The following is a 12,573-nucleotide window of genomic DNA, read 5'->3' as shown; positions in this document are numbered from 1 at the left end:
CGGCGGCCATATTGATTTGTTCCGACTCAATTAATCACGGTAAGAATGTTTTACTCCGAAAAGAGGTCTTTGAATGTGACCTCGCTCAAGGCAACACTGGGCTTCATCTGTACATCCAGGTAGAGAGAAAAAAAACCTAAAGGGCTCGGCAGATGTAATAAAAAACAAATGAAGTTTAGTGGCAGCAGAGGTGTCACTCTGCCAAGAAAAGGAGAGCAGTGAAGTGGATTTAAAGTGGAGTTCAATGCAAAGTGGAAGTGATCAAAAAAGAGGGACGTATTTGAAAGAGCGCAGTATCTGTCATGGAAGATTCAAATCCTAGCAAATCTCTTAAAAGAAGCATCTCACAGCAAATTCTTACAAGTATAATGACATTTTGGAGAATTGGAATTGAGTTAAGGAAAATCATCAGCAAATTACTATAAGATTGATTACATTACGGTATTTTCCGGAGTATAAGTCGCACTGGAGTATAAGTCGCACCAGCAAAAAAATGCATAACAATGAGGGAAAAAAAACATATATTTCACATATAAGTCGAATCTGAGTATAAGTCGCACCCCCTGCTAAACGACTTATAATCCTGAAAATATGGTACTTATTTTAAAGGTGAAGTCTATGTTGCATTTATTAAATTACAGGTGTTTCTTTTTTTTTTTCTTTTTTTTTTTTTTTTTTATACGGTGACAAAAATCTCCACAGATCAGACCTGTAACTTGGACTAATATCAGCTTCTTGTCTCCATGGGGATACTTTAATGTCATTTTTTTTTGGAACATTCCTAGAAAAGTGAAAGAAAAATTTAAATCTGGCTGGACAAGAAGTTGTAGGAGTGAAAACTTCTTGTCCAGGTGAATTTTTCTTTCACTCTGGATCATACCTGGACGACTGAGGGATTACACAGACATTTGTAGCAAAGCAATAACAAGTTTTCAAGAATACATACATTCTTCTATATTGTGCATAATCATAATATAGATTTTTTTTTTTTTTCTCCCAACACTGTTCAACAATCCATGAAAATTAAATGGAACAGATCATGTTTTGTTTTAATTATTTTGGTTGCATGATTCCAAAACATTCTTTCCCTTGTGAAATCTGCATTTACATTAACTTCTTTGTGCAAAACCTAAAAGTATGGCGATTTTCTTTGTTCGTTGATCCTGTTACTACGTCTCATATTTGTTCAGTCACTGAGAAATATGTAATTACAAACGCTGCACACAATCAGACGGATGAGATTGGAAACGTCATGTGTTGCGACCAGTCAACCAGTGGGCATTTCATTTCCTCCTGAAATCAAATATTAATTATTCTACTTGTACGTCACATATTTAATCAGAGTGGATAAAACGGATTGCACGGAGTATAGCTGCTTTTCTTTGTTGTAAAGTGCTTTATTGTTGAAGACGTTTGGTGACAGATTAATTCACCCATCTGTTCACACACTCATGTTTCATATTATAATGAACTGTCAGCCATTATTATCAGTAATTATTGCCACATCTTATACATGTGTTTTCTATGATGTATTTAAACAAATTTAACATACACATACACAGAGAGACATGCTCAGACCCACATTCTGACAGATTTGTGATGACTAAACTTAATCATTTTTGGATCTCATCAAAAGATCAAGGTAGTAATTTGAAAGAGGATAAGGTGAACACAAGCTGCATTTCCCAAACTGCCGGAACAGCCTTTTCTCCTTCCTTGGATAGCGCCCACAAAATAAATGTTAGAAGTTAAGTTTCTTCTGTAGCCACAGCTGCCCTGGGGTAAAATGCAGAGCTATCGATCTGTGCAATCCGCCCCTCTGAGCATCACCAGTCATTTCAAGATAAGTGATGTGCCTGACGTCGACTGCCCCTGTGATGACTGGAACTTGGATGCCCCTCCTCTGCCCTCAACATGTTCTGTGGACCTGGATCCTCCTCTTCCATCACTCTGCTGGAGGATACTTGCCTTATCCTGTGACCGTGTGTCCCTGTAGCCTCCTTTCCACTGAGCCGGTTCACTTGGGGCCACCTTGGAGCGGGTTCCTTGAGCTGAGTTGTTTCCATGCCCCGAGCAGAGCTTCAGGTCCAGGGGCAGAGTGACACAGTCGTCACACAAATGTAATAAATACAAACTAAATCGTGTCTGGATTATACTCGTAATTATATGGTTGGTCTCTGCGATTCACAAAAAAAACGTAGTGATTTCAAGTTTGTGGCGCTCTACAGTAATATTGGAATGATCTGACATTTTGTGTTCAAAGTTGACACCTTTTGTATTTCTTGTAACTTCTTATGTAAATAATCATAGACACATTTTTATATAGCGCTTTTCTACCTTCAAGGCTCTCACCCATTCACACACACATTCATATACCAGTGTACGCAGACACTGGGGGTGAGGGGGGGTTAAGTGTCTTGCCCAAGGACACAACAACAGCATTCATATAATAAATTGAATTGCCACAACAAAACAGAATTTGCTCTGAGTAGGAGTCCAACCCTTGATCTTTTGAATACTGTACATTACTATAACATGTTACATAAAAATACAAAAAGGTTTCTTTGGCTTCACTTATTCCATTGGTTTCCTTTGTTCTTTTCAGTGTGTACACATAAAGCTCATTTGACAGTTTCCTTATGATAATATTTGATATTTGACAGATGTATCAGCTAATAGTAAAAATATCAGTTAGAAAAATGTGATATTGCCCATCACTACAAGAAATACAAACTCATAAAGAATTTGTCTTGAAATTTTTTATTCAAGACAAATTCTCAATTGAGTCCAGTTTGATTTATTTGAAGTTCACCTTGTTTTTACTCCATCTGCAAATATATGAACTTTGCAAAACAAGTAACCATACACATCATTCAAATCATTTTAACTGAAGCAGGTACTATTTTTGTAGCCCAACTGTAAATTGCATGTTGTCATCGAGAGTATGTGAGTTAATTGGGATCACGGAGGCCATAAGTGCTCCAAACGACTTTCCTTGTGCATGTTTGTGGCTCCAAACTCTACAGAAAGCCTTTTACCGTGCGCCTGTTTTATCTCGTGCTCACCTCCTCTTCAAAGTGGATCAGAGGAGGAGTGAAGGTGCCGCCGTTACCCTGGTGAACCGGGTGCAAATGACTTCTTCAAGCAGCATGGAGCAGACACCGAGATTTTCAACTAAATTGGAGTTTCTGAATTTCTTGACTAAAAAAATTCAGAAAATCCAATTTAGTTGAGGCAAAGTAAGAATATTCACATGCATTCAGTCAGTGAAAAACAACTAAAATTGTGTTTAAAGCTACTATGGTATGGTATTTTGTAGTTGTTTTTTAACCTGAAATAATGTACATGTAGGCAAAAAAATCTTGATTTGGGGGAGTTGTTGGTGCACAGAACACTTGAATTTGTTATGTACTTACCTGGCAACTTGTTGGAATCTGGCTTGTTGAAATGGTTAACAAGGAATAGCACTATTAGCAACTTAAACAGTTTGTAGCAGATTTTTTTTTACATGTATTTGCGCAAAACGTGCCTTACCCCAGTACAGATATATCGTATAAGCAGCTCTTGAGGTCAAATAATTCCTTTATGTACTGTCTTCACCTCTTTAGAAACCATTTTATTGTCCAGGAATAAGGACGTGCGCATTTGTAAACTAGTTGTATCATACTAGCTGGCAAATTTCAACACTGATCTCTCAGACTTGTCAAAGCACTCATAAAATCATTGCAGTCAATAATTTGGGATGTCCAGAATGCATAAGGTAAGTGAGGAATAACTTTGGACCGCCAGCTGAATGCACTGAAATGGTCAAAACATGTCCATTGGAACATACACTGCCTGGCCAAAAAAAGTCACCACCAAAAAAAAAAAGGTCACACTCTAATATTTCGTTATTCCGTCATCTTGGAATATGCCCGTGTCATCAGGGAAGAAAAAAATCCATTGTTGGAATAACCTGGTCATTCAGTATATTCAGGTGTCAGCTGACCTCATTCTTTGAGCACAGACTGTTGTTGAACATAGACCTGACTCGTACCGATTTGCTCGCACCTATTTGCTTATTTAAATCCAGGTGGTGACTTTTTTTTTTGGCCAGGCAGTGTGAAAGTATCTTATTTATGTATTTAAGAAACTGATGCTAATGTGAACTAAAGCTAAAATAACAGCTGACATGCGAAAATGCCCAAAATAAATAAATAAATAAATAAAAAAAATAAAAATTGAACAATGCCACTTTCTTCATCTGAAAAAAGGGCGAAATAGAAAACTGTGATTGGACTGCAGATGCAGACAATACCTTTTGTGTCCATGAAACTCCACACAAAGTTCTAAACAAAAGAAACACAAGGAAATGAGACAAAGAATCCTCAAGACAATGGCTTCTATTCTCATTCTTATTGCTGGTCTATGTAATGATTCTTAGTTCAGTTTTCCTTCAGTTTTTTTTTTCAGGGTCCACATTTTGTTTCATTTCCTCCATTGTGACAAGGGTATTCCTATTACTCATAACATTTAGAGTCGGAAGCAAAATCACAACAATCACCACAACTGTACGACCTTCTGCTGTGCACCGTGTCGTTCCGGGTTAATCCCACTCGGGAATTCATGCTTCATAAACAACCCCAAAACAATTTCCCCACTAAATCAGCAGCAAAAAGCACCGAGGAGATGGAGAAGGGGGTGAGCGAGTTCCCAGACGGCGTCCATTTGAATTCAGGACCATGCCTTCTTTCTTTCATCCAAAGTGTGTTTTCATTTATTTTTTATTTTTTTTTGTTTCAGCTGAGTGAAGGACACCCTTGTGAGGTTCAATCTTTTGAGCATTTTCTATCTGTTGCAAATTCTAGCAGTCAGGAAATGTTATTACAGCTAGCTAATGTAATTTTGTAATGTAATGTAATTTTATTTAACAATATATATATATATATATATATATATATAAATAAAAGATTAAAAAAGTATTGTAGTTTGAAATTTGTTTCTCACTGTATTTTGTAAAAAAAATAAAAATAAATAAAAGCTGGATAAAAATATGTTTTTAGAGGTTTAAACCATGTTATAACATTGTTCCCTCATCAAAAAACATTTGTAGTTGTATTTTCCTTCCTTCAAACTATTTAATGAATCCTATTTACACTCCCTCTAAGCGCAAAAAAAAAAAAAAAAAAAAGCACATATTGATTTTTTTTTTTTCCCCCCCCAGGATGGTTACGTCATAGGCAAAAGTCCACAGATCTCCTGCCGTCAAATCACACTCATTAAATCTGCATGCTTGTGTTAGCACATCAGAAAAGATTGCTAAAGTTGTCCTAAAAATCTAATTGAATGAATAAAGAGCTTTCAGTCAAGTTTAGTATGCACCGTTAGGCCTCTTTTCAGTGCTGAGTGAACTTCCTTCCTGACTGAGCGCATACAGCAGAATGTGTTTGTATAGGACTGGCAAGATCAAGGCCAATCTGCAGGTTTGAATATTTTCCAAATGGGCAGAAGGATTATAATGTTGTATCGTCATCCGAAATGTGGAATAATGTCCCTTCATTTTGAAACAGGTGATACATAAAAAAAAAAAAAAACATTACTGTACACTCTATGAAAAAGTAAGTTGGCCATTGTTATTTGTTAGGAGATCACTTTGATACAGAATCCTTTAATACAAGATTTCATGATTGTCCACGTCTAAAAACTGGCCACTCCAGAACTGAAATGGGAAAAAAGCGCATTTGGTTGGGGTGCTCCCTGTAAGATAGTTGTAAAACTTGTATATTTCTTCATTCACACTATTTAATTAAACCTGCTTATGCTCCCTCTAAGCGCAGGAAAAAAAAAAGTGCAAATATTGATTTTTCCAGGATGGTTACGTCATAGGCAAAAGTCCAGAGATCTCCTGTGAGAAATAAATTCAGTGCACACATTTCCTCCACTCCACAGTTTAGCATGTTTGTTAGCTTTCATTGGGTTTTAGCTTCATAAGAACTACCTTATTTTCCAGTGTACCAGCAGATGCCCCTTCTGTTGGCTTCCCTTCTATTTTATATTACATCCCACGCCAACATCAAGTCATACAATATATATTGAACGTCAGACATTAGACACTATATTTAAAACGAACTTGATTGTTTACTCAAGGCCACCTGATTCCTCACAGCTGTTCTGCGTTCTAAAGCCTGCACAGATGAAATGTCATAGTCTTTCATTATCGCGGCATTCACCCATTTCACGCTTTTCACTCTTCAAATTCCACATAACGCTTTCCGGTATGTGACCCAATTCTTTCACATGGATCATTTAACTTCCATATTATCTTTCATCTGCAACTTATCTTAACAGGTCGTGCATTTTCCGTCATTGCAATACCCAGAAATCCGAGCAGCGCGATCCCCGCCCCCGTGCTGTATTTGGGGAAGCAGACTGGAGCGTTGATGATACAGGCGCAGACAAAATGATTCATTCACCTGATAGAGATCAAAGTCTGCAGTTACAAAGACGCTATTGAAGGAAATTCATTTTGACACAGCAGCACGCAGAAAGATAAAGCAATCATTTACTGTCATTTTCCGGCGAGTCGTTTCGGTTTATGGCGATAGTTATCTGAAGCACAACTTTGAAGCGTCTGCCTAACTGTTGGATTTGATACTTCGAAAAGACTGGATTTTGGTGTTGATGATTTGAAAGGGAATAAATGACAACTGAGGTAAAATGAAATGATACTGGTGACTGGTTTGAATGGTACAGAAGATACTGTCGTAACGGTGGGTGTAACGGACCAAAGAGTGCAGACTGGGGGCAGATTTACGGTGTTTATTTACAATAGTGCAAAAGACAGTTCAGACAGTTCATTTATCATACACGGGACGTAGGTAGTGGGAGGCAGACCAGACGGGCGTAGGGCAGGGCAGGGCAGGAGCAGGAGAACCAGGACCGGAGTGGGAGCAGAGACTGCCAGGACCGGAGCACGACGAGACCAGGGACAGGACCAGGGAAGACTGAGCAGGAGTGATCCAGAGAGCGGGAGCCAGAGCAGGAGACGGGAAGCAAGCCGGAGGCCAAGACAGGGCAGGAGGCAAGCAGAGGGTCGACTGTACCGGAGCTGGAGCATAGAGGCAGGAGCGGGAACAAGCAAGAGCAGGAATATTGACACGCGGACACTCTGGCCGAGACTCTGGTCAAAGACGGTCCTGGGGAAGACGAACAGACGACCTGGCCCCGAGTGTCTTCTGCCGAGCCCTCATATACTCAGCAGCAGGTGCAGGTAATTGCACTGATGCCCTCCAGGTGCGTGCGGGAGGAGTCAGGAACTCCGCCCAGCTCCGGACAGACAGGTAGGGGAGGGGGAGAGAACACAGGAGGACAGGAAATGCAGGATCATGACAGATACCCAACGATGTTCATTGAGTTCATTGAGCGATTTGCAAGGTTCATGGTTAAAATAATAATAATAATAATAAAAGTGTACTGTGTTTATATACTGCTGTTTTGGACACACTTTGAGACTTTTTACAGGGCATTATTCATTCACTCAACACTCTGTGGTGGTAAGTTTCTATTATAGTCACAGCTGCCCTTGGGTAGACTGACTGAAGCAAGGCTGTCAATCTGTGCAATCAGCCCTTCCAACCACCACAACAACTATTTAAAATCATAAAGGAAGAATAAGTGCAGTGCAGATGGAATATTTAGAGCCAAAAATGAACTAAATAGAGTGTGTGGGATTTGTTGCATATTAAAGCACTTTGAGTTAGTTTACGCTGCAGGTTTGTAACTGTGGCCTCCTGCTGAGAACTGTGAATCCCCAGGTCTTAGTGACACTTTCTGTAAAAATATAATAATTTGGATACTGTTTGTCACATGTTGATCTTTTATAGGCAGGGATGTCGGAACTAAACATTTATAATCCAGAAGATTTGATGGGTTCCCTGCCTTTCTGTCCACATCTACCTGTTCTCCCCACAGAGAATAATATAAAAGCACCATTGTGAATGTTTGCCAAATATAATCATGATAATCACTGTAAAATTCTATGTAACTTCTCTCACACACACACAAAATCACAACAAAACAACATTATAGCACATCATTTTGCTATTTATTGTGACATTTCATAATTCACATAATACATATCTGCAGGTCCTTGACACAAGTTCTTCTCATCATCAGGTACTATATCAGATTAAAGATGAAAAAACAGGGATCAGACATAATCAAGTAACTGAATTTTAGTACAACCATTTCCACCAGTGGGACTGCTTAATTGGAGCTTAATTATTGCTCAGTTTTTGTTCTGGTTCAACCACAACATTACCAATTATATCAAAATCCAGGTATTGCCAGTCAAACACATTTCCTTTGGGACTTATCCTTCTATTATTTCTGTGGTAGTTCAGTATAGTCAGCTCAGAATGCACATAGTTCCACATCTGAATGTCACGCATCATGCCAACAAAAGACCTGCTCCTGTGAAGACGTCCTTCCTCCGGGTTCTGGTCCTGTGAGTTCAACACAGTTTTGTTAGTCAATATTAACAGCACAGTGCTGAAAAATCACTCATTCACACGTCACACTCGTAGAGATCAGTGTTAGGTTTGGGTGAAGTGTCTTGCCTAAGAGCATAACAGCAACATGCTTTGGTCAGAGCTGAAGTTGAACCACCAACTTTACAAACCTGTCACGCTCAATATAATGGGTGGCGTTTTTCTGGGACTAAAATACATTGATTTGTTGTAGCTGCTGGTGGTAAAAAGTAGGAAACTGCAGAGACCATAATCCATTCAATCGTTTCAGTGCAGCCTACATTATAATGTCATTAAACGTATAAAAAAATGTTCTCAGTCTTTTTAAATATTACAACCAGTATTGCTCAAAAAGCTGGTGAAGGGAGTAACATTTATTACTATTATTATTATTATTATTATTACTAAAGGGCCTGTGCCCAACCTTTTGTATGTAAAATCTGGCTCACCTCAATACATATAATAAAAGGAGCTCTGGGGTGCGTTCACACCGGGACGTCAAAAAATGCGTTGGACGCCTCTAGATGGACACCTTTACATTTGAGGACAAACGTCTCCAACATGAATCGTGGACGCTGTAACAAAGAGCAGCCAAGATGTGTGTCTGCTATAGACTTTGCATGTAAACTCCACACCCCTGACGCCCCGGCGTGAACGCACCATTAGGGGGGTGTCTGCATCTAATTATAGGGTGTTTTATCCCCTGCAAAACAGGAAGTGTGCTGTTACCGTGCTAATGTTTAGTTTTACAGTCATGGTAAATTCTGCTCTGACCTCTGAAAGACGTGAAAAGCTAGTTTTTTTACGTTTTAATTGGGCTGCGCAAATTAAATTTGCAGTTTTAATGGACGCAACTAGCATGTTGCAAGGCTGCAAGTTTTGAAGTATCATAATGAATAACAAAATATCCTGTTTTATGTGTATGTATGTGTGTGCATGATTGTATTTTATGTATTTGCCCAGAGTAAAGTTTGTACAGTACCTGTCCTAAAACGACAGTGAAATTCCCAGTGATGTTTGAGTGGGATACAAACTTCCTGCTTGAGGCTTTCCCATTTATCCACAACTGCACCAGTCCAGTCTCTGCGTCCCACGTTGTACAAATGGACTGCCACTTATTTAGGTAATAATAATTATAGTAATCATAATTTTGACCCACAAATGCTGCCACGCCATCTCCGACTTGGACTACAAATTTGTTTTTGGCCTGGGCTTGTTTGTAAAGTAGGATTTCGTTCACAGAAGACGGTGTGCTCAGAGAGAACAGGCTGTAGGCTCGGGTGAGGTCTGTGAATGTTCTGTTGACACAAGAAAACAACATCAGTCAAGTTAAGACTTGATTCATAATGAACAAAAAGTTTATTAAGAATGATTCAGACTTAGAAACTACTTTACCCCAACCTTACCTCTTAACTCTATTAAGCCTGAATCATTCTTACAAATACATTTCTCCATTATGAATTGAGTCTTTCTTCATGCTTTATTAAGGCTATTAAGTTATTGTTATTATACAGTTGTACACATATTTCTTCTAACAAATCCATCATTGGTTCGAAGGCTTACTCTAAATCAGATTGTTATCAGGCTTTTGGAGTTATAAAGTTAATCTCCAAATATAAGATCATATTCACATTGGTGGGCTTGTAACCGCAGCCAATGTCTTACTGTGGAACTTTCCAAGCAAAGCAATAACATCTCCATAGAGACAAACAGGTGGCCTTCATTATGAAAGTTGGCGCACTTTTAATTCAGAATAAGGCATTCATGGTTGGTATATAAAGGGCCCATATTACAGTATTTTCTGATCTATGTTATAATGCTGTTTCCTCATCACGAATATATCCAGGGTTGTGTTTTGTTTGTTTAACACATAAACCCTGCATATTTAGGCTGAGTTCTTCTCTCAAACTGAAAACATTCTGTTCCACCTTGTGATGTCATGTGGTATTACAGGAAGTGCTCCACTGTGTTTTTAAACTTAATACACCTTCACTAGAATCATTTGGTTAATTCCAGCTTTGGAATTGCCAATCTCTACTGAACGGAAGGTAAAAGGAGCTGTTAACTTGAAAACTACTACTACATATATCACAAGGTGGAACAGAGCATTTTGAGCTTTGGAGATGAAGACAGACTAATAATAAAGGATTACTCAAACATGTGAGTTAATGTTACGTAGTATAGGATTTTTATTCAAAAGTAAAATTACCCCTCATAATACAGTTAAAAATATATTTGAATTCACGTCAGTTGTGTGTTATTGTGCCATACAAAGTACTGGCAATTGGCTACTAAATTTATTATTATTTTTTTATTTTTTCCTTAACAGACCTCAGGCAGATAGTGATCGCAGCCAGGTCCTCTGCTGATGCATTTACTTTCACATAAGTCATATTGGTTTCTTCTGGAAAGGTGAACATCTTTTCCGCCAAATCTTGAAAAATGTAGAAGATACACATCAAAACACAGCTTCTCCAAACGATTTATATTAGATTTAACTCATAAGACTAAGTCTGGGTCCAAATGTCCACCCTCGTCCCTAACCCATCATTCACTACACAGCCATGCACTCTTTAGTGCACTCTTTAGTGCACTCTTTAGTGCACTCTTTAGTACACTCTTTAGTACACTCTTTAGTGCACTCTTTAGTGTACTCTTTAGTACACTCTTTAGTACACTCTTTAGTGCACTCTTTAGTACACTCTTTAGTGCACTCTTTAGTGCACTCACTCACAGCTCTCTACTTTCAGGTCACAACTCTCTCAGGCCTAACTCAGATAAAACTTGATTTCTGTCATAAATAATGATCAGGTTTGACTGGCACCAGTATTTATGGACTAATAATAAATATACATGTTTTGTCAAACTGAATTTCATCCCACATAAACAGACTGGATTCATCAGCTTTTTGTCTGATGTGTGGAAAGTATTGCTCTTGTGACTGACTGGCAGGTAAGCGGCTAATGCTAGCAACTTTTCACAGAAACAGTCTGAAGTGTTTTAATCATAATCAAGACTCAACAGTGAAATGAAACAGCATTTTTACTTAATTCAGCCGCGTTGTGTCCAGTTAAAGACCTGTCACTGTCCACTCTTGTTTTTCCGACTCCCACAATGCATTGTGGTCTACATTGGCTGGTCTAGTGGACAGCGCTGGACACAACTTTTCAAAGTGCATTTTGGGAAATTTTGAGACTCAAAATCAGAGTGCACTATGTCACCAACTGGCCATTTGGACACAGAGACTAAAATGCTGTGACCCATAGTGTGGACATTTGGACACAGCCTAAATCAGGTCCAACACAAAGCTAAACTAGGACCAAAGACCCAACTAATCACAGATACAAAATTAAAGACAGGCTTTTAAGGTTAAAGAATCTGGAAAAGAACCTAAAGGGTGAATAAAAAATATGCCAAATGTAAAACTTTACTTTGTGGACGTGCAGAAGTCATTTCCAGCATCAACCAGAGAAAAATATAAATTGGCAACATCTGTTAAAACAAAAATATCATTATGCTACAAATATGATTTAAAATGTGACATAGTAATATAAGTACTTATTTTTACCTTTACAGCCATGCTTTCAGCAGCTTACAGCAGAGGAGATTTCACACTGTATCATTTCAGCGCTTGTTTCTTTGGTTATTGTTTAACCGGACAGGAAGCAGGCGTGTCTTGTATAAATATGGACTATGGACTAATGCTTCATTAATGCATAAAACAGGGCAGACTGTACCAATAAAATGTAGTTCACATGATTTTTATTAAAGATTTGACTAAAACTTATTTTCTCTATTTCAACAATTTTGGTTAAATTCATCATTTTACTTTCTAGTTCGACACGGGCAATAGATCATTTCAGTTCTGTTACCTAGCAACCATATTACTAACAAAACCCCAAAGCCCTTTAAAAACTACACATTAGTGATTATTTTACAAATATAAATAAGTGACATGTTTATTTAATTAAATCAAGTTTGTTTTTTGTTTTTTCTCTATTAAAAGTTGAGTGATGAAACCTTGGCTCTTACATTGAGAAGCAGTTGTGGCACATAGATTATAAAG

General features: G+C 38.2%; 1 protein-coding gene across 1 annotated transcript; it reads right to left on the bottom strand.

Moving 5' to 3' along the window:
- Positions 1-8,094: 8,094 nt before the first annotated feature.
- LOC117378720 (serum amyloid P-component-like) lies at positions 8,095-12,140 on the bottom strand. The gene is made up of 5 exons (XM_033975382.2): positions 12,076-12,140; positions 11,939-11,999; positions 10,839-10,941; positions 9,490-9,805; positions 8,095-8,483 (listed from the first exon to the last, which is right to left on the bottom strand). Exons 1-5 carry the CDS (start codon positions 12,085-12,087, stop codon positions 8,256-8,258), a joined length of 720 nt encoding a protein of 239 aa, XP_033831273.1. The 5' UTR covers positions 12,088-12,140; the 3' UTR covers positions 8,095-8,255.
- Between the last annotated feature and the right edge of the window lie 433 nt (positions 12,141-12,573).

Source organism: Periophthalmus magnuspinnatus, chromosome 11 (assembly GCF_009829125.3).
Source record: "Periophthalmus magnuspinnatus isolate fPerMag1 chromosome 11, fPerMag1.2.pri, whole genome shotgun sequence".
Classification (NCBI taxonomy): Eukaryota; Metazoa; Chordata; class Actinopteri; order Gobiiformes; family Gobiidae; genus Periophthalmus; species Periophthalmus magnuspinnatus.
Note: the sequence above shows the minus strand (reverse complement) of the source record. Positions and strands in the feature narration are given on the sequence as shown.